Source organism: Erythrolamprus reginae, chromosome 10 (assembly GCF_031021105.1).
Source record: "Erythrolamprus reginae isolate rEryReg1 chromosome 10, rEryReg1.hap1, whole genome shotgun sequence".
Classification (NCBI taxonomy): Eukaryota; Metazoa; Chordata; class Lepidosauria; order Squamata; family Dipsadidae; genus Erythrolamprus; species Erythrolamprus reginae.
In genome coordinates, this window is record NC_091959.1 from 325,335 (window position 1) to 352,608 (window position 27,274).

The 27,274-nt window shown below is 61.0% G+C and overlaps 2 protein-coding genes across 18 annotated transcripts in view; both read left to right on the forward strand.

The window, feature by feature from the left end:
* TCF12 (transcription factor 12) overlaps positions 1-5,497 on the forward strand; it is a 41,735-nt gene extending 36,238 nt beyond the window's left edge. For 15 of the 17 annotated variants that reach the window (XM_070762216.1, XM_070762219.1, XM_070762220.1 and 12 more), the window contains 5 exons: positions 1,154-1,268; positions 2,020-2,191; positions 3,055-3,275; positions 3,985-4,138; positions 4,450-5,497. In XM_070762216.1, the coding sequence (XP_070618317.1) occupies positions 1,154-1,268; positions 2,020-2,191; positions 3,055-3,275; positions 3,985-4,127 (651 nt within the window). In that variant the 3' untranslated portion in view covers positions 4,128-4,138; positions 4,450-5,497. The remainder of the gene's footprint in view (positions 1-1,153; positions 1,269-2,019; positions 2,192-3,054; positions 3,276-3,984; positions 4,139-4,449) is intronic. The other 2 variants (XM_070762227.1, XM_070762217.1) reach the window with 2 other exon arrangements.
* A 2,183-nt stretch (positions 5,498-7,680) lies between these two features.
* On the forward strand, positions 7,681-26,949 carry CGNL1 (cingulin like 1). The gene is given in 22 exon segments (XM_070762203.1): positions 7,681-7,715; positions 8,883-8,958; positions 13,194-14,750; positions 15,245-15,339; positions 15,542-15,635; positions 15,878-15,979; positions 16,321-16,469; positions 17,135-17,270; positions 17,385-17,597; positions 19,055-19,249; positions 19,708-19,800; positions 21,614-21,766; positions 22,276-22,425; positions 23,625-23,786; positions 24,257-24,346; positions 24,917-25,000; positions 25,415-25,539; positions 25,993-26,101; positions 26,191-26,322; positions 26,324-26,355; positions 26,704-26,792; positions 26,795-26,949. Coding segments are annotated over 20 exon segments (3,804 nt in total). The 5' UTR covers positions 7,681-7,715; positions 8,883-8,958; positions 13,194-13,211; the 3' UTR covers positions 26,857-26,949.
* The last annotated feature ends 325 nt before the right edge of the window (positions 26,950-27,274 follow it).

Consider the following 27,274-nt stretch of genomic DNA (forward strand, 5'->3'; position numbering starts at 1 on the left):
TCCCGTTCTCTTAGCTTCTTCTTATATCTTTTCTCCTAAGTCCCTTTTCTCTCTTCTAAGTTTATTATTCGTGTGGTTCTTCTGCCCCCAATTTTCTCGTTGTTCCCTTTGATTGATTCTTTTTAAAGTCTGTTCCCTTTTCTTAGCTCTTTTCTTACCCCTGTAAATCCCAGGGTAACCATGGAGTTGTTCTTGACTTTCAGTTCCTTCTCTTCTTCTCCAGTGTTGTTTTCTTATTCCTCCTCTGTCCCTTTCACCAACTCTTCTGCTGTTCTGGCTCTGAATATTCCCACAAAATTCCTGACTCTTCTCCTATACTCTCTGCATTCTGTGCATTCCGACAAAATTTCTGTTTTTTTGACACTTTTTACAGTTTCACATATTTTTTTTAACACCTCCATATTATCAATTTCAACTTTTTATTTATATCACACTGAATTAAAACTTAAGGTCCATGTAGTCTCTTTCCCCCCCCCCTCCCATTTTCTTCCCAGGTCCAATTCCAGGAGTGGTCCGATCCGTACCAATTCCCAAATCCCATTGTCTTCCACAGCCACAGGAGGACAAAGCCAAGCAGGGCAGGCAAAACAGCCCCCGTAAAGAAGAAGGCCAGAGTCCAGCCACCTCTTGGAAAAGCCCCTTTGCTTGGCCCTTGACCCCTGCTCGCACCCCTCTCCCCCTCACCCCTGACCAGAGCCCCTCTGCATCTGTTAGGCAGCACATGGGGCCATCATGAAAGCACACACAGAAGACGTGGACGTGGAGGACGCAGGGTGTGGATCCGGGGGGCTCGAACGGGAAGGTTCCTAAACTCTGCAGCCCTCTCGGTACAAACGATGTGTGTTGGACACCCACACTTCCCAGGACGGGGCTCCCGCTCTTTCCCCCTGCCCCTCCACGGCCCTTGGCCCGAGCCCCACTTCCTCTCCCTGCCCAAGGGTCAGCCCCCGAGATCTTGCTTCGGCTGGGAAGGCAGCGCCTGCAGGAAGTGGGCCCCCCCTCGCTGAGTTCCCACAACTCCCCCCCCCCCCGGCACGCACCTGCGGTCTCGGTGGCCGGATTGCAGTCAGGACAGTGGCGGAAATGGTTCCGGCGGACTGGACGCTGCTGCCAGGCTGAATGGCGGTCTGTGCCTGTGCTGCCTTTCTTGTAGGTCAGCACGTGTCCAGAAGACCGGGTCAGCCTCAGTAGCAACACCACCGGCCTGTGCCACACCCTTCCTGCCCAGAGCGCAGAACTCAATCACAGCAGGCAAGGAAGCCGTAGAGGTGAGTCCAGTTTCAGGGCCTTCGGTCTGGGAATTCAGTGGGTGGCGGCCACAAGCCCTTTGCAGGGATCCGCAGGGGGGGGGGTCCCCCTCCTGGACCACAAAGACCCCTTCTGGTTGCTTCCCCCCACCTCCCACTATTCCTGAGCCCGGCCCTGGTTTGCCTCGGGGAATTGGCCCATTCAACTATTTCCAGAGGGGAAAAACTGGACTCTTGCCTCGGTTTCCCTTACTTCACTACACACACACACACACACACCCATGTGTTGTTTTCTAAGCTAAAATGCTTTGTCTTCCTCGTGGAAGTAGCTGTGTTGATTGCTCTGTGTGGAAGAGCAGAGTTCTTTCCATAAGGTGTTTGTGCCCCGAGGGGAGGCTGCGGCTGCCCTGGTCCCTTTGCCCCCAGGCCCTTCCCGACCCAGGGGGCTTTCCTCCCCCTGGAGAGGGGACCCTCTGGGCCGCGTTCCAGACGCTTCTGCCCAGCCCACACTTGTCTGGACGTTCTGCAGAAAGCTTGCAGCCCCCTCGGCTCCTTTGTAACCTGTCCTGCCACTATTTTATAGGAAGCGTCCCTTCCTGTTTGCCCCAGGTGTTGCCTGCCGTCCCTTAAGAGGACCGGTCGCAGCTTCTTTTCCAAAGGTGGGGGGGAGGGTTCTTTATTGTGGGTCAGCGGCCCAGAGTCGCTGGCGAGAGTGCCTGGGCCGCCACGTAAACCTTACAGATGAAACAGTCCGCATGGCGCTTCCTTGCAGCGCTGCCCGCTGGTCTGCCAGCCCCACCGGGAGCCCTGGGCCCACTGGAAATCAAGTCGGAGCGGAAGGAGAAGAACAGCAACGCACCGGAACCCGCGTCCTCCGATGAGATGAGGTCCGAGGACGAGTCCTCCCAGAAGGACGTCAAAGTCCCCTCCAGAGGCAGGACCAGGTCCGTTGGCCTGTGGGGGGCAGAACACCTCTCCGGCAACGGAATTAGATTCCCGGTCTGTGCCAAGGGCCGGGATCTGTTGCGGTGGGGCAGTTTGCCTCGCCTGCCCTGAGCAGAAGAGGCAGGGGGGCCGCCCTGGCGGTGGAGGCCCAGGCATCGGGCCCTCTCTTGGGGTGACCGTCGGCTTTCCATCCTCAGCAGAAGTAGTCCTTGCTTTACGACGGCCTTAGAGCCTGGAATTACTGTCATAAAACATGGTGTCACCTGACTGCCTCACTTAGTGACCGCAGCTCCGGTGGCTGTTGTAAGCCCAGGATGTGCGTGTTGTTAAGTGGGCAGAGGCAGGAGTCCCAAGGAAGGGGCAGTTGTGGAGGAAGCAGGAGGGGGGGGTCAGGGGAGAGCTTGGTGTGCGTGGAGGGGGGGGGGGAGACCGGGGGGGGGGGGCGCTTGCCACCTTCCCTGCTTTCCTGGGTGGCCACGTGAGGAGGGCCCAGGTCACACCCTCAGTGGGGGCCCTGCGACAGCCGGGACTTCGAGGGCTGATTGTACGTCCATTTTTAGTGCCACCCTAACTTTGAGCGGACGTGAGTGGAGAAGTGTCCACGTCCCAGATTCCGTGGCTGCACTTGCTGTCCAAACAAAGCAGCACGTGGCTAAATCTTTAAAGGCTTGGCTCCCACTGTGGACTCCCTCCGCTGGGCCTCCCCTCTGGAGCCAGGCAGGCCGTGGGTCTCTGCCCCACCCCACATCACCCGGCCCGTGGCTTCTCTGTTGACGGCTGCAGCCGCTTAAAGGCAGAGCCGTGGTCCAGTCTGGGAGAATGAAATCACCCTCCAACATCTTTCCTGGTTTTCCTCCAAAAGTGGCACGAACGGAGAGGAGGAGCTGGACCCGGAGCGCGAGCGGGAGCGGCGGGTGGCCAACAACGCCCGGGAGCGCCTGCGCGTGCGAGACATCAACGAGGCCTTCAAGCAGCTGGGCCAGATGTGCCAGCTGCACCTGAAGAGCGAGAAGCCCCAGACGAAGCTGCTCATCCTGCACCAGGCCGTGGCCGTCATCCTCCGCCTGGAGCAGCAGGTCCGAGGTGGGCCCCCACCCCACCCTGCGCTCATTTGGTCCCCTCGCGCCTGGACCCTCCTTTGGCGGAAGGACCGTCCTTGCCTCCAGTTGTGTTCCAGAAAGGGCCTCAAAGCCACCCACTCTGTGTGTGTGTGTGTGTGTGTGTTTCTTTCTCCCGGGACCCCAGCTGGGTCGGCTGTGCTTCTTCCTCCAGGATGTGCGCATAAATGAGGTGCTGGTGGTATGCGCGGACCCGAAGCACTGGCCCCTCGTTCATTTCACCCCTTCTGCCAGCAACGTGGGCCCCATAGGTCCCTTCTCTTTCTTTCCTGCCTGGGGGGTTTGTAGAGAAATCAGGCTTGGGTGGGGGCTGCCTGTGGAGACCCTTCCTCCTGGAAGACGGGTGAGACGGCTTGTGTCCAGCCCTTCCAACCCTTGCTTAGTCTCAGGCTGCCTGGGGGGCTTTGCCTCCGCCCCCTCCCCTTGCTTGACTCCCTCACGGGACCCTGGAGAAGCGTGGGAGCAAGCTTGAGTTCTGGGAAGGGAAGGATGGGCCATCAGCAGAAAGACGCCGTGTTTGGTGCCAGGAGCTTCCCAAGAGCAGGGGCCAGGGGGTCCCACAGACCTCTGCATGGGGGAGGGGGGGCAGTTTGAAAGAGGCCGAACGCGCACAGGCTTTCCTGCCCCCCAGGCGGAGGCTCAGTGTCCCCCTTTCTTTCTGCCGTTGCTTCCAGAGAGGAATCTGAACCCCAAAGCCGCTTGCCTTAAGCGGAGGGAAGAGGAAAGGGGGGCTGTGCTGCCAGCCGAGACCCCAACCCGCCACCCAGGAAGCCACCCAGCGCTGAGTGAAACTGCCAATCCACTCGGACAAATGTGAACGTCCAGGAGGTGACCTGGTTTATGTCTACAGGGAGGGCTGACATGGGGGTGGGGGGCACACGGGGGTGGGCTAGAGCCCCCAAACCTGTCACTTACACTTTGGGTTAAGTTGAACTGCAGCAGAAGACGGTGTGCTGGACTCTGGCCGTTGTAGCCCGCGGCCACCAGCACCATTTATGAAAAGCTGTGGTTGGGGGGGGTGAGGGTGGCCTCAGAATAAGGGGGGGCTCTGTGGGTCTTCCGGTCTGGGCCACCTGCTCCTTTCCCTCGCTAGCGCCCTGTAATGGTCGGTGCTTCAGCGTGGCCCTCTTAATGTCCAGATCAGAATCCAGAACCAGGTGGAAGAGGCCACGAAGGGGACCTTCCGTTCACAAGGAGAGCGCGAGGGGGCAGCGGGCTCTCCTCCCAGCGGGACTCCCTCCCTCCCTCCTAGAGACGACGATGGCGCCTCCGCTCCTCCTCCTGTCACTCCAGCACAGTCGCCGGAGACCCTCGGATCCCCTCCCCACTTGCTGGAGAAACTGCCTCGCACCTGAACCACGTTGCCAAAGCATCGGAAGGAGAGGACGCCAGGGCTGTCTTCCATTGTAGCAGCCCAGAGAAAGGCCCGCCGGGCACTGCCCCGCCCTCCTGAGCCAGCGCCTGGCAGGCTTTGAATGGCTCCTCCACCGTTGGGAGTCGCGTGGCTGTGGCTGGGGAAGCAGCAGCGCCTTTCAGTCTGGTGACGTGGCTGCGCTAAAGTGGCCCCGGGCAAGTTTGCGTGGCTCTTTTCTCCCACTTCTGGGTGTCCCCCGTGCAGGGGGCTCTGGCAGCTTCCCGGCTGTGCAGGACGTGTGTCGTGCGCCCCAAAGTTTCCCTTCGGGAGAGCAAGAGAGAAAACGTTTGGCTTATTTTTCACTGTAGCTATAGTCTTTTATACAATGACCTTGTCAGAGGTTTCTTGAATTCTAAACATTACTCTTTCTAGATTTTTGAAATCAAAAGTTTTCAGTAAAAAAAATTCTTACTTTATTTTACTATATTAGGTAGCAAGGAATGTAGGGTTGTTTACCATATAACCTGTTCATTAATATCAGAAATTTACAATGGCATAGTAAGAGCATAGTAGGGTTCTAGCGCCCTGTGTAGTATACCTTAGGAGGGAGTATTGGAAGAGCTATTTGTCCGAGACGAATTGCTTCCCATCTGGTTATTCAATTCCCATATGTTGGTTTATTGCAAATTTATACCTTGTGTCAGATTTCAGGATGTTATAGATCCACCTTTTTGACCAGCAACAAGTTCAACACTTTTTCTGTCCCTGTGGTCTGTCAAAAAACACCATGTATATAACATTTATGTAGCAATAAATGTGCCATCCTTTTGTAATTATTGTTTTCAAGCAAATCGTTAACCATTTTTATGCCATTGTCAGTTTTGGGCAAATCCTTATCTGCACCTGAATACGAAGGACGAACAGGCCAAGTGACTGGAAGCCATGTGGACTTTAGTGTTTTTTAAAAAGGGAAGTAAGGGCATATTCCCCACTTAAATCCAGATTAACGGGGCTGCTGGATTTGTCCCTCTGGGTTGACCCTCTGGCTCCGTGCGCTGCTTTAAAACCCTCGGGCCCCGTCCACTCATGCCCACGGGCAGAGAGGCCACGGAGGGCCCAGCCCAGGCGAGGGGTGTGTGTGTGGGAGGGCCACGGAGGCTGGCTGCAAGGTGCAAGGGTGGGGGGGGCAGGAGGTGCTGTGGGCCTCAAGACCGAATGACCCGACATTCGTCCAGAAGTTGCGCTCGGGACCAGGGAGAGAATGAAAAGTGGAGATTGCTCTTCCATGATTGGTTGATTCAATTTATATGGCCATTCATATCAAACAGGTGTTTCGGGGGGCAATCATAAAACCAATTTAAAATGTGTTATTAAAAAACATATACAGCAGCTGAAAAAGCCCATCTACTCAATATCTGCATAAGATGCAAAAACTCTTCCGAGCCTTATAAGAGCAGGCGGAAGACATTTGCAAGTGGGGATCGGGTCTCCCTCTCCTCTGGAAGGGACTTCTTAGGGGTGTCACAGCCACTCTCTAATTATTATCGTGGTATGTTTTTATTGGTTGGATTTGTATGCCGCCGCGCCCCCCCCCCCCCCCAGTACTTGGGGCGGCTCACAACATATAAAACTACAGTGTATCTGAAAAATCCAATTAATACAGCTAAACAAACTTTAAAAACTGTAATAACAATTATATTTATCAATAACAATTATATATCACCAACTTGATTCCTTGTGTTAGAAAACAGCTCAAAGGCCCAAATCAAACTTTCCAGCCTCGACAGCATTTATACCTCTGAAGCTCTGGAAGCAACTCATGAAGCCCCCCCCCCATTTGTGGGCGGGGGGGGAGCCTAGGCAGAGGGGCCTTGGGTCTGCAGCAGCCCTCCAACTCTTGCCCATCATGGGTGTTTGGGGGGGGGGGGGTTTGTCCTATGAGCTGCCTAAGGATGCTGGCACCCCCAGAAGCCCCGATCAGAGTGCCCCCCCCCTTTGTGATGGGTCACCTGGGGTTGATCTCATAAACCCTGCTGAGAATTCCACGGGGGGGGGGCACAACCGAGGCTTCCAGAGCTCTTCCTAGCAACCCCGGAATCCAAGCGGAGGCTCAGGGTCCGGGGGGGGGAGGTGGGGGGCAGGGGCCGCGGGGGGCCGCAGGGGTGAAGGAACCGAGCAGCCTTGGCTGTGCCCCTGGGGGGCCTCTGGCGTGGGGGCCCGGCGACTGGAATCCTCTCCTCTGCCCCCTCCCCTCTCGGCCATCCGGGGGCTCCGGCCAGGTGAGGCCAGGTTGAGGGACCCGCCTCCTGCTGACGCCCCTCCACCAAGAGACAACCCCACATTAGGCTGGCGGGGGGGCTGCGAGGGGGCGCCCAGGCCTGGCCCCGTGGGGGGACTTCCCTCCGTCCGAGGAGACGGGGCAGCGGGGCCCCTCCGGTTGCCTTCAGCCGGCAGACCGCCAACGTTCCCCCGGCAGCGCCGCCTCGGGCTCCCGGAGCCTTTGCAGCGGGAGAGGGGGGGGGGGGGGGAAGGCGCCAGCTATTTCAGGAGAGGCGCCGCGGTCCCTCCAGTAGGTGGCGCTCCTGCCTAAGCGCCGGAGGAGCTCGAAGGCGCCCCTGGGAAGCCCTGCCCGAGGAGGCCCTGCGGGGGGGGGGGGGAGTGCCGGGATTTCCTTTCCACCGAGGGAGGGAGGGGGCGGGGGGAGCCTGTCGCAAACCAGGGGGGCGGGAGGCGAACCTATCGAGATGAGCCGCCCCCCAAAAAAGAACCGCTTCCCACGGCTGAGCCGCCTGCCTCCCCCCCGCCCCCCTTTCCGCCTCCTCCTCCCCGGGGGGTCTTGGGGGGCGGGGGCGCTGGGCGGTCCCGGGCGGCTCTCCAGCTCCTGAGCGCGTGCAGAGGGCGGGCGGGCGGGCGGGCGGCTCCCGGGCAGGTCCCTCCCTCGGCGGCCTGGAAGGGGCAGGCGGGGCGGGCGGCGGGCAGAGGCGCTCGCTGGGCGCGGACGAGGAGGCGGCGCAGGCCGGACGGAGGTGCGCGGGGCCGGGGTGCGCGAAGGTCGGTGGGGCGTCCGGCAGGATCAGCTCTCCCGGGGCCTCGAGGGGGAGGCGGGGACGGGGCGCCCCTCCCTCCCTCCTTCCCCGGGCGGGGCGGAGGCTTGGCCGTCGAGGGGCGGGAGGGCGGGGAGGGTCCGTCCTGGCCGCCCGCCCAAAGCCCTTGTGGCGCCCTCCTCTTCCCGGGCCCAGGACGGACGCGCACGTTGCAAGGGGCGGGCGAGGGGGCCGCTGGGGGGCAGCAGGGGCGGGCAGGAGGTCGGGGGGGGGGCTGGGGCGCCTCTTTCAGACGGGAGTTCGGCTGGGCTGCCCTCCCCCCGGCCCCCGCTCCCCTCGGTCCCCGCTCCCCCCGCCTTCTCTGCCGCCTCGAAGGGTACGCCTCCCCCCCCGTTTCCTTCCGGCGTCTCTGGGGGGCCTGGGGGGGCGCGGGGGGGGGGTCCCGCGGCGCTGGCAAAACCTTCCGGGGCGCAACGGCAGCGGTGGAGTTCGCAGGCGGCAGGGGAGTTGGGGGCGGGGGGGGCGAGTCGAGCGCTTTAAATTCCATGGAAAGTTTGAGAGGCCGCAGCTTCTCCCCTGCCGATACAGGAGTAGATTTCTGGAAGAGGCTGCAGCGGTGGGGGGGGCTCCCGGGGGGGGGGGGTCTGCCCCCTTTCCCTCCGCCCACTTCCAGCTCAGGGACCTGCTGGGAGCCCCTGACAGGAGACCCCCCCCAAACGGAGCAGAGAGGGGGCGGGGGGAGGCCCAAGGGTGCATCTGTGGGGGGGGAGCTGGAAGGGGGGGTTTGAAGGGGGCTTTTGTGTGAAAGGCAAAGGAGGGCAGGGCAGAGTCGCTCCTTTGCAACAAGGCCGGCCAGTCCCGACGAAAGCACGGAGCTTCCAAGGTGGGCAGGGGGCTACGGAGTCAGGGGAACTCCTTGCAAAGGGACCTCCGAGAGGCCTGCAAAATGGCACCAATAATATAATAACCGGTGGGTGTCAGCTGAGTGAACTGGCCGAGTGGTCACCTGGTCTGAGAAGACCACCAGATATTTTGACCCTGGCAAAGCCCCTCCCAGAGAAAAGTGTTTGCTCGGCCTCAGAAAATGGGGTTAGATTCCAACCAGGTAATCATTTATGGAGTAGCCGCAGTGGACTTTGTGAAGTGAGGGCTGCAGGCTCCTCTCTGTTTACAGACAGGTCAGTCTCTCTGGCCGATCCTGCTACAAGGACACCTGGGATGGTTCCATCCAGACACCAGGCCTACATTGGGTGTACGTACGCTTGTATGAATAGAATTCAGAAAGGACGAGGAGTGCGGCTCTCGGCAGGTGGAATAAATGTGGGGAAACGGAGCCAGCCCCCTCTCGACCTCTCGGAAGCAGCCAGACAACGTGTGGGGCTGCTTCCGTGGGGATTTGAAATCCGAGTTTTGGATTAAGGGGAAGAAGGGAAACAGGATTGGGGCCACGGCCTAAGCGCGGCAGAACGGAGACAGAGTCCGGGAGGAATTGGGGAACAAGGAGAAGGAGAAGGAGGGGGGGGCTTGCTCTGGGTCTGCTGCTTCCGAAGACCGGCAGGAGAAGTGGCTGGTGCGGGGGCTGGGTGGGCTAGCTGGGCACTGCCAGGGCTGAAGGGAAGACAGGGGTCCTCCTCATTCTTCCAAGAGAATGGAATGCTAATGGAGGAAGGAGGAAGGAGGGGAGGGGGGGGCTCTTGTAGGGCCAGGGGCTGTGCAGAGGCAGCGAGGGGGAGAGAAAAGGGGCAGAGGAGAGAGGCCTGCGTGGGAGGAGCTGCAAGGGGGAAAGGCAGCTGAACCCCTGCCGGAGGAGGGCTGCTCTGCCTGGGACCCATTTCGGGCCGCCTGCAAAATGGGGCGTGAGCTGACGGGAGCCCCTGGTGGAGGACGGCTGGGCTCGGCTCGGATCCGCTCGCAGGCTTGGACACACACCAGCCATTGTCTTTGACAACCGAAGCGGCCGGTGGAGATTTCTCTGTGGCTCCCAGTGGTCATTCCGTTCGGCCGTTTGGCCTCCTTGCCTTGCCCTGGGGAGGAGTTCAACCCGGGCTGTGAGCTGCCCCCTTCTGTAGGTCCTGCGGCACAACTGCAGCCGGCGACGGGAAGGGGGGACGGAGGGAGGACGCACCTGTGAGTGGCGTGTGAAGCCTGCTGGTCCTGGGGGCCGAGGGGGGGTGTCTCTTCTGGGCCCAAAGCCCGGGAGACTCTGCAAAGGGGCCGTTCCAGGAATGAGTCCAGTCCTGGTGAGTTTCGGAGACCCGTCCGGCCGCGTTAGAGGAGCATCTGTTTTAAGGCCCCTTGGGTGGATTGCAGGAGAACAGAATGCGCCTCCCCTCCAGGGATGGGCCGGATGGGCTCTGCGGGCGGTCTAGGCTGCGGCTTTTGTGTAAGGTCAGCCTGTCCGCTTTGGTGGAGGGTGGATCCAGTTCCGGCACGGGGTTTGTGAGGGCCACAGCAGGCCAGTGTCCGGCCCCAGGACAGCCCCGGGGCAGAACAGCTGCCCTGGAGCCCAGCTTTGGCACTTAACCACCAACCTGCAAGCAGCTCCTCCCCCCCCCCCACATAAGGCGCCCCTTTGCCCCTTGCATTGGGGGGGGGCTCATTTCAGGCAAGGAAGGGCTCCCCCTCTTTCGTGGCGCCTCTCTTCAACCAGCCAGCCTTCCTTTAGCAGCCAATGGGGGTCCTCCTGATGGGAGGGGGTGGAACAAGTGGGGGGGGGAGGGAGAACCCCCTGCTTTGGCTTCCCTTCCAGGCTGCTTGTCCGGAGTGTCCCTTCCCACAAGGGAAGATAAAGAGGCCGATTGTCCAAGCTTGGAGACAATCGGAGCAGGCAGCCTGGCCGCTGGCCACGCTGCTTCGGCAGGGGGGGGAGGCTCCGGCCCCAGCTGTGTAGCAGAGCCAGCCAGGCAGCCCAATGACAGCGCTGAGGGATTCGCCCTCGGGACTCGCTGGCACCGAGCGAGCGTTGCCTCCGGCCTCCGGTTGGCGTGCTCGAGGCTGGGCTCCAGCGCAAGAGGGAGCCCCGCGAGGCCGGCTGGGGCTCCGGAGTTTGGGTGCCTTTTCCCTTCCTGTGCTGCAGCCGAATTCCTGGGTGCTCAAAGGTCCGGCAGTGACTGTGGAGCCAGGAGAGCCAAGCCACTCGTCAGTCCGGGGACGGCCAGGCGGCCTCAGCAGACCCAGTTCTTTGGCTCCAGACCGGCACCTGAAGGGCCTCTCCAGCCGCCTGGAGCCTCTCCAGAAATGGCTTCCGAGCAGAGCACCTGGGTCGAGTTTGGCTGAGCCTGGAGACCTTCCGGGAACAGGAGCGTCTCTCTCTCTCTCTCTAGCTGTGCAGGGAGGAAGCGGGGAGGGTCTCTGGAACCTGCCCCCTTTTAGGGCCACCACACAGGGGCCTGGCTGGGGTGCCCAATTGGAAGCAGCTGGGCTCTGGACTCGGGGGAACCGGCCGGCAGGATTCACATCCCATCCAGTGGGGGGAAGGGAGCTTCCCACCCAGCAGAAGCAAGATGGGCCCCCTTGTTGCTGGAGGAAGAGAAGGTCCACCCCGTGCAAAGAGCTTGGAGGGCGGTCAAGTCTCACGGGAGTGGACGGTTTGGGTTTCTATGTTGTCTTCTTAGAACTGCTACCGTCTCCACCAATTACAGCATAGAACCAGAACAGCGTTAAGACACAAAATCAATGAAAAATGATAACATCTTAAGAGGCAGCTGACCACCCGATACTATGGGTACAACCTGTCCAACCTGCATTGAGCTGATGATCCCTAAGTGACAGGCCCACGTTGCGTGGCGAGTCCACCTGCCTCTCTGCTCGAGTCCGTCACTGGCGCAGGTGGTTTCTTGCAAGGCCGCTTCACCGCCCGTCCTGAGAGGCCTCTGTGGATTCCGGGGGACGTGAGCCCCCCCCCCCCCCCCCCGTGATGGGATGCAGCCCTGGCAGGTTCCTGGCTGTCTTTCCTGGCAATTCCTCTGGACGAGGGTGGAAGCACAGAGAGAAGCCAACGGACTCCGCTTCCTGCCCAGGGCCCGCCTGCGTCTCCTTTCCCTCCCCCTCCTGTCCAGCTGAGGCTCGGCCTCCCCAACGGCAAGCCCCGAGGGGGCAGGGGGCCTGGGCTGCACCCCAAACCGAGCAGGGTCGGAGGGGCCGCCTCGCCCGTGGCTAGCCTTTGGAGCAGTCTCTGGGGCTTGCCAGCCTGGACTGCCGGAGGTGAACGAGGCTTTGGGGCGGGCAACAGAAGTGAAGAGCCGGGGTGGCGCAGCCCTACAGACCCCTTCAGCCAACTGCTAGCTTAGTTCAGCGGTTCAAACCTCACCACCGCCTCAAGGTTGGCTCAGCCTTCCCTCCTCCCCAGGTGGGTCAAATGAGGACCCAAATCGTTGGGGGCAAGAGGCGGATTCGGTAAACCGCGTAGAGAGGGCTGCAGAAGCATTGTAAAGCAGCAGATAAGTCTAAGTGCTATTGGTAGTGGAGGCCTGGCAGAAAAGCAAAATTCCTGACCCGGCTTTAGCAAGGAGGCAGAAACTGGTGGAGGGGCCCAGAGGTGGGCGGGTGCCAGGTGGTCCAGCTGTTCTGGCTGCTGAAAGGCCTGGGGGGGGATGCCCTGGCCAACCTGGGACATAGCCTGCATCTGCTGCCGGTCTTCTGCTCGCGATCTCTGACACCACACGCAGGGTCTCCAGGAAAGGCCGGTTGGGGGTGCAGAATTTTAGCATTCAGAGGTCAGTTGCATTTGGGACATCCAGCACCAGGTGCCCGGGGGACATTTCCTGGCTCTGAGGCAGCACAAAGAAGGCCTGATTGATTGATTGATTGATTGATTGATTGATTGATTGATTGACATTTAGGCTGCCCTTCTCTTTGCGGACTGGGGTGGCTTACAATTAAAACATTAGAAAGAATAGATTAACGTTTGTCTGCCCTTAGGAGCCCACAATATTCATCAAAACGGGTCGCAGTCTCTTCTGACGGGGGACAATCCACAGCAAAACATTTATTGCCCACAGATGGGCTGAAATGTTAACGAAAGGCGGTGGAGTCACCAGGGAAAGCACCAGACAAAACAGGCCCAGGGCTGGAGAGAGTAGGAAGCGCGGCACCTCCTGGCCTTTACCGGGCGCACGGTGGGTGACACCAGCAGCACGGAGGCGGTGGCTGTACCAGTCGGGCACCGGTAGGGGAGCATTCCTTAGCAGGGCGGCTGCTGAGCTGGCTGGCTCTCCTCCCCCTCCCCCGGGGCTTCCTGTAGCCGGAGGATCAAAGTGGGAGTTGGCAAGCGGGGGGGGGGGGAGCCCCCTGGCTAGGCAGAGGGGAGGGAGGAGGGAGGGTGCCGCTGCCGGGGCCAATGGAAGGGGGGGAGGGCTGAGCAAGCCGGGGAGCCACGGAGCTCCGCCTGCATTCATCAGGGCGCCTTGGGACAGCTAAGCCGGTCAGGAAGGGTTCTCCTGGGCAAGGTCACCGCCTCACGCCTTCCTCTCTGCTTCTCTTGTAGATTTGGCTTGTGTGAATTATGAAGCCTTCTCCCAATGGTGTCCGGCAGTGGCAGCGGGACCACGGGACGCCCCCCAAGTTGGCCAGGCAGGAGAGCCCAAAGAACCTTCCGACGGCCAAGGGCGGATCTTACGGAGTCACCGTTCGGGTCCAAGGGATCGATGGACATCCGTACCTCGTGCTCAACAACACGGAGGGATGCTTGTCAGCAAATCTCTTGGGGCCTGAAGACGCCCAGCAGGTGGATAGGCCAGCACCGGACGCCGCTCTCCCTGCCCTTGAACTCGTCAGGAAAAGCCCTGAAGGGGGGAGGCCCTTTGGCGGCCTTTGGGACGAAGCGCCACCCGGTTGGATTAAAAGCCTGAACCAAGCCAGCAGGTCAGAGGGAAAGGAAACCACCCCGCCTTCCCAGGCCTCTAATTTGCTGAACTTCCAGAAATATCCAGAGCTGCTTCAACCCTATAATCCTGCAAACAGTATCTTGAACCGGAAGGACCTTCAGCCTCGACTGCTGAGCGAATCCCAATCCCTGGAGGAGGAGGAGGAGGAGGGGGAGAAAGTGGGGCCCAGGCCTTGGAACTCGCCTTTGGAGGCAGCGTCGGGCGCATCAACCCCACAGTTTGCAGAACTGGCTAAATCGAAACCGAAAACAGTGGACTTGACCCGGCCTGAGCAGAACACGCAGCAGCAGCACCGGGGAAGCCCCAGTATTGCCGACTGTCCTGGCTCAGAAAGGCCGGAGTGGGCTGGGTCTTCATTGGCCGGGGGCTCCCCTGCCTGCCCAGGTCCTAGCAGGGGCAGGCCGGACCTCCTCCCCTTCCGCCAGCCGGACTCGGCAGGAGCAGCCCTGGATGGCTCCCAGAAGTCTTCGTCTTCCTCCACTACGCCAACCTCGGCCACCTCCGTGTCCAGGTTCTTCCTGGACGACCAAGAATACGCCATCTATGCTGACCACGTCAACCGGCATGAAAACCGGCGGTACATCCCCTTCCTGCCTGGAACCGGCCGTGACATTGACACTGGCTCCATCCCTGCAGTGGAAGAGCTGATTGAGAAGTTTGACAGGAAGGTTTGTCCCCCAAGGAGGGGAAGACTGGGCTTCAGGACTCGGACTCTTCCCGAAAGTCAAAAGCGATCCAAGAGCGTAGACAGCGCTCTCTCTCACGGGACGCGTTCTGACGGCCTCGGGGACCACACCAAAGGCTTGGGGAGGTCGTCCGAGCATTTGGTCCACTCCTCCCAGCTTTGCCTGCGGAAGCCGCTGTCTCCAGAGAAGAAGGCCACCTCTCTTGGGGGGCAGCTGGCCCCTCGGGGGGCAGGCGAGCTCCGGACGGGCCCAGGACCGAGAGAGTCTCCCCGGAGCCCCTTCAGTTCCTGGCAGCGTCTGAGACAAGACCAAGGGGGCCCCGAGGGTCTGCCTTCTCAGCCGGCCACTCTTCCCAGGCAGCGCAAAAGAAGGGACCGCAAAGCTCTGGACTCCGCTCCCTTCTTCCCAGAAAGCCCCGTGCGACACACTCGCTCGATGGACACTTTCGCTGCTGGTTCAAAAAATGCCCAGGTAACGTGTGGCAACTGAGGCTCTTCCAGCGCAGTCGTGGCCGCAGGGACGGAAGGAGCCAGCGATGCCCGGGGAAGGGAGGCCGCTGGGCGGAGGAATGGGCAGAGTTGAGCGGGGAGACTTCTGCCTTCGAGGCCGAGGGATGGGCAGCTGCCGGGTGTTTGGGAGTGAACAGCTCCGCATGATTTGAATCACGAAAGCCACTTTGCACATTTTAAAAATAGGTCACTTTGGTCCCCTATCTTCACGCACGGCCTTCTCTCCCGTACCCGGCCTGTTTTCTTAGCAGTAACTGAAGAAACGGGGGGTGGCCCCATTCAGGCTTTCTGCTGAAGGGCGCAGAGTTGCCTCCCGCATCCGAAAGTTGGTTCCCGGCCCCTCTGCCACTCTGCAGAGCTACTTGCAGCAACTGCTCGGCTGGAGGGAGGCACAGGTTGTGTCTCAGCCCAACTGGGAATGGGGATCTTCCCTCCATCCCAAGTTTTGTGTTTCAGGTCACACCTGACCTGCTCAAGGGCCAGCAAGAACTTGCCCGGCAAAGCAACGAAGAGACGGCTAAGCAGATTCTCTACAACTATCTCAAGGATGGGTGAGTGGGCTTGCATACCCCCTGGCTTGTGGCCTGCTATTTTGCCTTGCTGCTTGGTTCCCCAAGGCAAAGGCCCACTCCCATTAATTCCCACAAGAACGCCCTGCAGCCAGGCAGGTAGGTCCTGCAGGTGGCTGGAGGATCCAGATGTCTTCGGCTTTCTGACCATTTGAACAAACTTGGGTCTCTTCTCACATTTTAGTACCGGTGAAAATGAGGACGCCACCAAGAGGAAAGTCAACTTGGTATTTGAGAAAATCCAGACGCTGAAGTCCAGAGCAGCCGGGAGTCCCCAGGTGAACGACCCCGGAAGGATCGGGCCTCCCACAGCTGCCTGTTCCGGGAGGGCAGCCCACGGCTCGGTAGAGGGGCTGCTGGTGCGGGGTTGCTCCTTGCTCTTCCCCCTCCCCTCGAGCCACCAATGCGTTCCACGGCTCCTCTTACGCAACCACCTTTGCTGCCTTCTTTGGGAAAGCCCCCTAGAGGCCTTGCGGGGAAGTTCGGCTCTTTCGAAGAAACGACTCTTTTTTCACTGCAGACGTCTGATGCTTCGGTGGAAGTCAACACGTTGGTAGAAGAGAAGACGCGGTTGACGAAGGAGCTCTGTGAGCTGCAGAGGACACTGGACTTGGAACTCGAGGTAGCCTCCCCCCGCCACGCATGCATGCACACTTCCTGTTGGTAGCTGACCCTGCAGATGTGAACAGAGAACGTGGGTCAGCCAGACAGGCACCAGGAGCACAACTCAGCTCCCGGCCCCTCTGGAGGACTGCACACTGAGTGGGGGTCGGTCCACGCGGGAGGTGGGCCGTGCTCCTGCCCCCCCAAACCCCACCCGGAGGGTCTTTGTTTCCGCCCGCAGCCCTCAGGAGGAGCCGAGGGGCGTCCCTTGCATGGGCCACCTGCCGTTTCTGGGAAATACTGGGGTCTCTACAAAGGGTGGGCACTGGGAGGTTTAACAGATTCCACTTCCTATTTTAGCACCAGCAGAGCTTCCAAGCGGAGCGTCAGACAATGGAAGCCGAACTGCAGAAGCTCCGGCAGCAGCTGAAAGAAAATGCAGAGGAGACAGAGACTTTCAGGAGGCAGCTGAAGGAAAGCGAGAAGGACCTGAGAGAAAACCTGGAGGAGTGAGTTTTGCTAGGAGTGTTGACGGTAAAACTTAATACAAACTAAGAGAAAGAAAGAGAAAGAAAAAGGAATACAGCGGTACCTCGGTTAACAACCACAATCCGTTCCAGAAGGTTGGTTGTTAACTGAAATGGTCGTTATCCGAAACAATTTTCCCCATAGGAAATAATGGAAATGGATTTAATTGGTTCCCAGCCTTTTATTTCTGATGGGGGAAATTGAACCACTGAACTAAAGATTATGACTGTTACAAGTAAAAGGAAGGAATGTAAACTTGCTTTATTTGATCAAGATTAAAATATGTCACCGTCTCTGGCAGCCCATTAGGAAACTTTTTGCTGAAACCAGGACTGAAAAGATGATGATTTGTGGATTCATCCCTGGAGATGGGACCAGATATGGGATGAAGAGACAAATGTTTGTAACCTTAGAGGGGTTTGAGAGTGACCAAAGGTGTTAGTTTTCTTTCTTTATTATATTTGAACGTTTTATTTTTCTCTCTTTTCTTTTATCTTGCGCTGTTTATTCTTTCTTTCCACTCGTTTACTTCTCTTGCCATTTATCTTTCACCCCCTTGGCTACTGTAAACTCTGCTTTCCCGAAGCCTTTGGGAGCCTTGGACGGGGGACTAACGCTGCTCTTCTCTTGACCCCCCCCCCTTGAGGCTCTTCCAAGTGAAGATGGGACGGGAGCAGCAGCAGAGGGAGATCCGGGACTTGCAGGATCAGCTGTCCGAGATGCACGACGAACTGGACAGCACGAAGCACACGGAGGACAGCGAGAAGGAGCAGCTGCTGGAGGTGAGGCCCTTTCCCCGCCTGAGAAGGCCCTGGGCGGGGGGGCCGGGAGGGGCCCTGGCCGCAGCCACCCACCGCTCCCTCCCCCGCCTCCCCCTCCTCTCTGGCTGAGCTCAGGAGCTGATGCGGACGAAGCAGGGCCTGCAGGAGCTGCTGGTGCTGAAGGGCCACCGAGAGGAGGCCCTGGCCAGACGCGAGCGGGAGGTAGCGGCCCTGAAGGGCGTCTTGAAGGAAGAGATGGCCAGCCAGGAGCGAGAGGTGGGCCGCCTCCGGGAGCAACACCTCCGAGAGCTCCAGAGCCTGAGCGACAGTCTGGCCAAAGCCACGGAGGTCAGTGAGGCGCCTCAGGGCAGCCCCCTCCCCTCTGGGCTGGGCTGGGCTGGGGGCTGGAGCTGGGGGTCCCTCACTGAGGCCTCTGTGCAGCCTGGTCAGCCGCAGGCCCTCTCCGCCCCCCCTGCCTGAAACCCGGGCATTGCCCTCCCCCCCTCTCTCTCTCCTGCTCCAGGGGAGGCAAGGACTGGCCCAGCAGGCTCCTTGTCCTGGGGAAGGGCTCTGGGCAGTCCGGTCACCCCTCAGCTTCCCCAAATTCCGGCTTCTCGGGATTCGGGCAGACCTGCTGTTCCTGGTGCTGGAGGTCTGACCACCTCTAGGCCGGCAGAAGCAGCAGTGGGGGGGGCCTCGTGGAAGAGTGCTGGTGGCCAATACCCCCCCCCCCCCGAGGCCACGAGGGCCCTTGCTCCTCAGGACACAGCCGGGCAAGGAGCCACCCTGAGGCGCAATGCCCAAAAGTCGGGGGGGCAGCCGGGGGGGGGGGTTTCTGGGCTCCTGAGACTCTGGGAGCGCATGGGGCTCTGCGCACAGGGGACTCTGGCCGCGGTTTGTAGGAATCTTGCCCATCCAGTTTTGTGGCTCTGGTGCAGCTGCCTGTTGACAAGACTGATCACAGCTCAGCCCTTGGAAGTGCGCAGGCTCCGTGTGCCGGGTTTCCCGACCTGCCTTCCAGTGGGCTCAGGCGCATGGGGGCCGCTTCCTGGGGCCCTGCCCCACTTTAGCACTGAGGGCTGCAAGCCCCCCATCGCGTGTGACACCTGCCCCCTTGCTGGCTAAGGATCCCAGGTCGACAGAAAGAGTGTCACTTAGCTTCATTGGGCCCATAAGTCTCCACCCACAGCTCAGCTGCGCACAAGATGCCCGGTGCCTTCACCCTCAGGCCCACCTGGCCATTAGGCTCAGCATCTTAGAAAGCTGGACCAGACCTTGACCTGCCCCGGGGGGGGAGGGAGGCGCCCGGGCTGTTTGCTCCCATTTCCCGTGGGGGAGTGCCCCGCCCGGCTGACCTCTTCCTCTTGGCTGAAGATGGCTCAGGGGAGTCACCACAGTGACCGCGAGGGCAGCGGAAGCTCTGCTTTGGGTTTGGCCTGGGCTCAGGCCACCGCCCAGCGGCCGGGAGGGGGCAGTAAGTCCAGCCACCTCGCAGCTAAAGACCCTTCCCAAACCTTAGGGCCAGTCCTTCTCCCAGGGCTCGTAGGCAGCTAAGGGAGGGGCTGCTTTCCGGGGGCCCTTCTGCCTCTCCTCCTCCAGAGTCCAGACCAGCCTTTGGGCGGACATCCTCTCTGAGGCAAGAGGCCTCTTCGCAGTCAGGGGTGGCCCCCAGCAGTGACGACACAGGCCAGCCTCCCTTGACTGCTCCCCACCCTCCGGGGCGAGGAAGAAGCCCCCTGGAGCCCCCTCCACTTGCCGGGAGGCTCGGCCAGGCTCAGCACTGACCCCACCTGTTGTCCTCCTAGAAAATCGGCTGCCTGTCCAGCGCCAAGGCTGAAGCTGAGAAGGAGCAGAGGAGCCTCGAAGGCCGAGTGGCGGGCATGGCCGCGCAGGAGGGGCAGCTGAGAGAGGCCCTGGCGCGGCAGCGGGAACTGCAGGCGGAGCTGGAGGCCTTGAGGCGAGGCAAGGAGGAGGCTGAGGGGCGGCTGCGTAGCTGCAGGGTGAGTCCGGCGCGAGCGGAGCAGCTGAGCAGGAGGAAAGGGAGGTCCAGAGCCATGGCTTGGCAGAGTCACTTTCTTCACGGCATCTCTAGTCGCCAGGAACGGGTCAAAAGGTCCCGGGCCTCCAGCTGTGGGAGGGAGGGCACCTGCCCCCACCCCACCAGGGTCCCTTCCTGAAGGGGGCTGCCCGGGGGGTCTTTCCCTGGCACTCGCTGTGGCCCTTGGAGGGGGACCCGGGAGGGGTGGTGGGGCCACCTTCCCAGGCCTTGACCTTCTGCCCGTGGAGGGGGCTCCCCGAGGGCCCAAGCGCTTGAGGTCCAGAGTTCCCGGGGGGGGGGCAGGCAGCCGTTACTCTTTGCCACGATTGGACGTGTGGCCTTTATTGTTATTGTGAGATGTGCAGATTTGCTTAAAATGATGTGCAGGCATCAGTCAGTCTCCCTTCCTCCTCCTGGCAGAGGGAGGTGCAGTCCTTGACCCTCGCTCTGGAGGAAGCCCGCCAGGTGGCCTCGGCCAAGGTGTCTGTGGAAGCCCAGCTGGAGGAGGCCCAGGTGAGAAAGGCTGTGGGGGGGTGTGCGTGGGGGGGTGGAGATGTGGCATCCCAGCAATGCTTCCTGGTGGTCTGTGGGGTCTTCGCAAGCAGCAGCCATGCGCCGTGTGGTCTGGGCAGCTGTCACTACTCACCCGAGAGGAGGGGGTGGTGGGGGCTGCTGGGGCTGCGTGCCAAGGTCCCCTGCCAAGGTCTGTCTGGAGCCTTCGCCTCCCCCTCCTTCGCATGGCTGTCCAATTGGAGGGGCATCGGAGGCCGACCTGCCTGGGATGGACGGGGGCTTCCTGGGGTGGGCTCCCTGAGTGGGCTCTGCTTCCTGGGCCCCCTTCCCGGGGCCTTTGCTTCCCCCGGCCAACACATTTCAGGGGGCGGCTGCAGAATTTAGATCTGGTTTTTCATTTTAAAGATGTGTTGATTCTTTTACGATGCCGGTGGAACTCCTGGCCCCGTTTACTCATTTGTTTGCCAGGGTGGCTATATATTTATTTACTCGTTCATTTGGGTTTATAGGCCGCTCACCACCCGAAAGCAAAACACCCGATGGAATGTTCAGACCCCATTAAGAACAATTTGCAATTTAAAGCAACTTGAAACCGACAATTAAAAACAACTGAAACATCATGAATGGATGGATGCCCATGGGGTGCCACCAGATCAACGGCCCCGGGCCTGCTGGAAAAGCCAGGTCTTGGCGGCTTTCCCGAAGGCCAGTAGGGCAGAGTTAGTCCGGATCTCAGGGGGTAGCTGGTTCCAAGGAGCCACCATAGAGAAGGCTCTCCCCTGACCCAGAGAAGACCAACTCTGTGGGATCTAACCGGTCGCTCAGAGTTATGGGGTAGATGGGGGTCTCAAGGACAGTCTGTCCCTAAGCCATGGAGGGCTTTACAGGCAATGACCAATGCCTTGAATTTCCCCCGGAGCTCAATGGGGGGCCAGTGCAGTCTGCGGAGGGTTGGTGTGGGGCGGGTGTACTGGGTGAAGGACCAGTGGCTGATTTGAACAGAGGCTGAGGCTCAGGAGAGGTTGGGAGGGGTGGAGACCTTTGGCTAAGGAATATAAAACACTGCACCTCAGTGCTCCAGCTGTTTGCTGCGTGCTGGGCCAGCTGTGGTCCCCGAACGCTCTTCTCTTTGGGGTTAGCCCCATGTAGAGCGCGTTGCAATAGTCCAACAGAGAGGGGATAAGGGCGTGAGTGACGGTGAGAAGAGCCTCCTGACCCAGGGATGGCCACAGTAGGTGCACTGGGCGCACCTCTTGAAAGGTCCCCCTAGCCACAGCTGTCAGACGGTGGTCAATCCCAGGTCACCCAAATTGTGAACCCATTCTGGGGGGGAGGGGTAATTGTCGTCCCCCCCACCGAACCAATGTAACCTTTTGGAGGCAGCCCCCGCAGCCCCTCGGCCTGGTCGGGTCCAACTCCCACCGAGACCCTCACAGCCCCCAGGGCCTCCCGCCCCCCCCTTCACTGAAGTGACACGGAGCGGAGACAGATGAGCACATCTATATTTCATCATTTCTGCCAATAGGCCAGGGGGGTTGGGCTGAGGGGGAGGGGCCCGCTCCAAGGCAACCAGCCACCCGGGGCTCATGCCTAAGGTGGGACTCGAACTCACGGTCTCTAGCCTAGTGCCTTCGCCATCTCTGCAGGGGGCACTCCACCGCCTCGAGATGCCCGAGGGGGCCTCCCCTGCGCTGGGGGTCAGCTGAAGGCACAGACCGGTGCCCTGGATCTGCCCTTCCAGAGAGCCTGTGGGGGGGGTGCCCTGCCCTCCCCGGGGGCCTTGGCCCACAGCCCCCTCCTTCTCCCTCGGCAGAGGAAGCTTGGCCGGCTGAGCCAGGAGCAGCACCAGCTGATGGGCCGACTGGAAGCCGAGGGGTCGCAGAGGGAGCAGCTGCAGAGGGCGAAACGCGAACTGGAGAACGAGCGGCGGCAGCTGGGCAGGACCGTCGAAACACTGCAGGAGGAGGTCAGTTGCCCACCTGGCCGGAGAGTTTGGGGCTCCCGGGGGAGGCCGGAATCCCTCCTTCCAGCTGCCAGCCCCAAAGTTTCCGAGGGGGGTTCCTCGGCACACAAAAACACCTGGCGACCAGGTCTCAAGTGAGGCAGCACCTGCCTTCCAACCACAGTCAGCCACAGTCGCGCAGGAGCCCCCGCCGAGCCCCCGTAGGTCTTTGCAAAGCACAAACGGTGGAGGGAGCTGCCTTTCCGTTGGGTCCACGTCCCCCCCCCCTCGAGGACTGCAGAGCCCGAGGGGGGAGAGCGAAGCCAGGAGCCACCGGCCGTGGTGGTTCCTTTCAGTTCGAACATCAGCTGGTCTCGCTTGCCCGTCCAGCCCAGCCTTGGAGGAAGAGGGTCTTCCCTTGGGTGGGGGTGGGTGGCCTCTGCCTTTGCCCCATAGGCACGGGAGGCCTCCCAGGCAGCTGACCCTCCCACCTCGGGCACCTTCTGCCCTACGAATGCTACTCTCTTGGGTAGATGGCGGAGGTCCTCCAGGCGTCCCGAGAGTCAGGCCAGCAGCTCCAGAAGCAACTGGACGAGTCCACGGAGAAGAGCCAGCAGCAGCTGAAGGACAAAGCCCGGGAGCTGGAAAAGGCCCACCAGGCCGTCCTCAAAATGCAAGAGCAGGTACTGACCTCCAACCTCCCCGCATTCCTAAGCCTCCCTTCCTGTTTACCTGCAATCAAACCCAAAGCCTCAATTAGGCTCCACCCAAACTGGAAAGGAGGAAGCAGAGCAGCCCAGCAGAAGCTACTTGTGGCCAAAACAGGTGGGTGCTCTTGACAAACAGCTAATGAAGCCCAGGTGAGGCTGACTCCCAGGTGTGAGGCCACCACTGCCATCAGCAGGCGTCCCCGGCCTCACTTGTGGGGCCCTGCTCAGCACCCCCACCCCCCAGGCGAGAGCCATGCCAGGGCCTGCTGTCAGCCTTGCTGGAGGTCAGCCCAGCCGGGCCGAGGGGAGTCCTGCCCAGTCAGTGCCAGGGACAAGCGAAGCCAGCTGAAGAGAGGCCGGAAGAAGCCGGGAGGAGGTCTGGGCTGGCCATTAAGATAAACAGGCGGCTCTGAAGAAATGCCAGCTGGAAAAGGAAACACCAGGAAGCAGATTATACAACGCAAATAAACTTGCCATTTGTTAGGAAGCTTTGTCTTCCCTTGAGCCGCCAGCTGGCTGAGGGGCTGAGGAAGTTCAGGCCCCGCTGCCCCCCCCCCCCCCACCTGGCAGCCTTGTGTTGCATGGCTGCCCCCTTGTGGCTGTAAAAAGAGACTGCACCTGCTCTCCAAAAGTGCAGTGAGACACACACACACCCCCGGGCTCCTGGCTGTTGTCCTGCGCAGGTAGCCATGCTGCCATCCCGGTCGTGGTCGCCGGGCTGCTGTGGCTGGGTCGACCCATTTTTTTAAAGCCAGCACTGCCTCTCCTGGCACACCAAGACTGATGCCGCAGAGCCTGCGCGCACTCTTTCTGGAGCTGATCTGGACGGATGCATCCAGAAAAGGGGGCCCTCCCCCTGGCGTTTCTGTGGGAGAGGATTGCAGGGCCCCTCGGAGCCCTTCAGATTTGAGCATGAGATGCTTCCATGGACCCCTTGCTTCCCTTCCAGGACATGGGTTGCGCTGGAAAGGGGATTAGGAGACTGGCCAGCCAGAGTTTAATCTTGGCCTCCTGCCACCCCTGTGGCCCTCCACAGACTTGAGCCTGGCTGAGTGGGAAGAGACGTGGGGCCTGCTTTTGCCAAGGGCAGAAATGTTTCCTGGCCTCTCGACCCATCGGTCCGCCTGGCACAGAGGTGGGAGGTTTACGGGACGCGTGTGCCTGGCTTTCAGGTCCATTCCCTGGAGGGAGAGGTCCAGGGTCAGAGAAAGGCCCAAAGGGAATCCCTGGCCAAGACTCAGCTCCTGGAAGAGACGGTGAAGGACTTGGGACACCAGGTGGACACGAAAAGCCGCTGGAGAGAAGACCGGGCCAGACAAGCCAAGATGCTGGAGGTAGGAAGGAACCGGGTCCGGGGGGGGGGGCAGATTGAGGCGGAGGGGTTGATAACCGTTTGCTGCACCCGAGGCCTCTCCCCCCCCCCCCCGAGGAGCTGAGTCCTCAGCCTCACACACACACACACACACACGTTTGCCCCGTGTGCTTTGAGCCGACCGAGGCCTCTCCCCACCCCCAATGCCTGCAGCCGGCCAACAAAGCAGCCCCAGTGCTCACCACGTGCCCAGCTGGGGCATCGGGGGACTCTGGTGAGCGCCAGCCAGAGACGGGGGCGCTGAGGAGCCCTCCCAAGAGAGGGGCTTGGGGCGAGGGCACCTCCCGGGGGGTGGCAGTCTGCCCGTGGGGAGACCCCTGCCGGAGGGCCTCTTCCCAGCCAAGCTGCCTTTATGGGTCTCCCCGGGCGGCTGCTCCTCCTCCTCCCGAGGGGCCCTGGCGTGGTGTGAGCCACGGCTGTTCTTCCCCTCAGGACAAGGTGTCCCAGCTGGAGCTGGAGCTGGAAGAAGAGCGGAGCAATTCGGACACCCTGTCTGGGAGGATCGACAGGGGCAGAGAGCAGGTGAGCAGTGGCTCAGCACAAGGCTGGGGAAGGGGCCGGGGGGGGCAGCTCTCGGGAGCAGGCTGGGCCCTCCCCAAACTCCGGCCCTTCGCTCACATACGCAGCCGGTGCCCGGCCCCTTCCACCGCAGCCTCTTGGAGACCCGCAAGGCCTGGCAGAGGCTCCCGCGGTGGCTGGAAACACCCCAGCCTCAGCTGACGGCTTCAATCAGCCCAAGGGCGCGTCTGGGGCTCTGGAACTGCCCGTGTCCTACACGCAGGACAAAGCCTGACTTGTCCTCGGACGCAGGGATTCCCAGGGACCGTTTCAGGTCTACTGAGCATTCATAACAGTGGAATAATGGCTCTGTTATGGGTCATTATCACCGTTGATTAAGCGGCTAACCAGCCAGGAAGAGGGCGGGCAGCCCAGACCACTCTTCCCAGGGCCTGGAGGGGCCGCTGTGCAGGGAACAGGGTGCCAGGCCTTGCAGGTGCCGCCTGGTCTGGAGCGCCTCTCTGGCCCTTGCGCGGGCTTAGCCTGGACGGTCGGTCGGCGCCTTTCTTCCGGTCACTCTCCTCTCCTCTGCAGATGGAGCAAATGAGGCGCGAACTCCTCCAGGAAAGGACGGCCAGGCAAGAACTGGAGGGCGACAAGACCACCCTGGAAAAGCAGGTCAGGCACCCCGTGACCTTTGCTCTGCTCTGGGACTGCCCCACCCCCCCACCCCGTGTCCCTGGCCCCTGGCCCCTTGGGTTCTCCGCCAGCCCCACTTCCTCTTTCGCACCTTCAGGCTCCCTCTGGCTTTCCCTTGGCACCCCCCACCCACCCACCCCCGGTCTGTGCCGAACGATCCCTGCAGCGCCCTGCGGCTCCTCGGGCGTCCGTGGCCCAATGGAGCCGGCCTGGGTGCTGCCTCTCCTCCCTCCTGGGTAGCAGCGTCCGCTCCGTGCGGGACTGGGAAGGCAACTCCCTCGCTGCCCTCCCTCCCTGTGTCCACGCCTAGTTATGCCTGAGTCTCCGGCTTGGGCCTTGGCTGCCAGGTGCCCCCCTCCCCCTGCTGACGGGTCGGGGCGATGCCTCCCCCAGAACAAGGAGCTGAAAGGCCGGGTCCTCCACCTGGAAAGCTCTCACAAGCCCAGCAAGGAAGGCCTCCTGGCCCAGATGGAAGGCCAACTCCTGGCGCTGGAGGAGCAGCTGGAGAGCGAGGAGAGGTACGGGGAGGGCCCCCCACCCCTGGGCTTGTGGCTTTGACCCGTGGCTCCTCTGGGGGTCACGCCTGACTCTGGGGGCTTCTGGGGTTCTTGGGAGACCCATCCTGGGATTGCCTTGCGTCCCCCTGCCCAGGAAGCCATACAGGGTTTTCAGGAATGGGCCAATAAAGTGAAGTTAAATTGGAAAAATAGCCAGCAATGCTCCGCAGGGGGGCAGGCTTGAAGTGGGGAAGACCGTTGGGGGGGGCCTGTAGCTGCACCCATGAGCCCCCCTCCCCCCGCAGCGCCCTTCCCTTCCCACCTGGCTCAGACTACCTGGCTGCCCCCCTCCCCCCACCGCGGAGGTCCCTGTGCCTGGCAGGTGTCCGTCTGGGTGGAGGCCGAGATAAGGAGAGCAGGGCAGCCCCTGGGCAGGCAGAGGGGTCTTCACCGGCTGCCCCCTCCCCTTCCTAGGGACCGAGCTCACCTCCAGCTGACCAACCGCCGACTGGAGAGGACGGTGAAGGAGCTCCTGATGCAGGTGGACGACGAGCACCTCTCCCTGACTGACCAGAAGGACCAGGTAGGCAGGGAAGGGCCCCAAGGGAGGCCTTGCTCCTCAGGGGCCCCCAGGGCCCCCCGCCTGACCCCAGGAGGGCCTCTCCTCCACAGCTCAGCCTGCGTTTGAGGGCCATGAAGCGGCAGGTGGAGGAAGCCGAGGAAGAGATAGACCGGCTGGAGAACACCAAGAAGAAGCTCCAGAGGGACCTGGAAGACCAAGTGGACCTCAACGACCAGCTGCAAGGGACAGCTGACCACCATCCGGCAGGACCTCAGGTGGGGCCCCCACCCCCTCCCTCCTCCGCCTTCCTCTCCATCCCCCGAGTGGCCCTTCCTGCTGCTCAGCCTGGATCCTCCCAACACACAGACCAGAGGGTGGCCATGGGGGTGGTCACTCATGTATTCATTCAATTCACCTGCTCCGAAAGGCCCAGGATCGGGGCTCTGCTGGCAGGAACAACTTCTTCCATTGGGGGGAAATTATCCCACCCCCCCACCCCCGCCAGTCGTGCCCTGCAGGCCCTTGAAAGAGTCGGCGCTCTCGGCTGCACCCACTGCGGCTGCACCCGCTTTGCCGATGGGGTCCACCTCCCCTTTCTCAGCGGACGGCCGTTCCTTCCCCAGGCGCCAGAAGTCTTCCACTAAGCTGCTGAGCGACTTCGACTGTGAGGACGACGGCTTCAGCACGGATGGGGAGAGCCTGTTCGAGGCCCCCCGGGGTTGAAGCCCCTCAGGCACAGCAACGGCAAAGCCCCCGAGGAGCCCGACCGGCCGTAGTGGAGGAGTCAAGGCGCCACCGGCTGCAGGAATCGAAGCACCTGGTGACCGTGACTCAGATTTATTTCAGAAATAAACCTTTTGTGAAGAAAAGGGAGCTGGCCTTCCCGTTCAGAGATTCCGAGACACGTCCAGCTCTGAGCGCCTGGCCGAGCCCAGACTGCTCCCAACCCGAGGTCCTCCCCCTGGAAGCTGTTTCAAGCCGAGGGGAGGAAGGGGGTCACTTGGTCAGTAGAGCAGACGAAGGAAAATGCAAAGCGGGAGGGAAGAATGGACGGACGTCTGAGTCGTTTTTGTGATGTTTCTACAGTGCGCATCAATAGTGCATGAATCCGTGTCAAGTGTCATGTCATCCATAAGCTTTAAAGCCCCCTTGCAGTAAACTCCATTTGTTCAGATGGGCTGCAGGAGAGCAGCT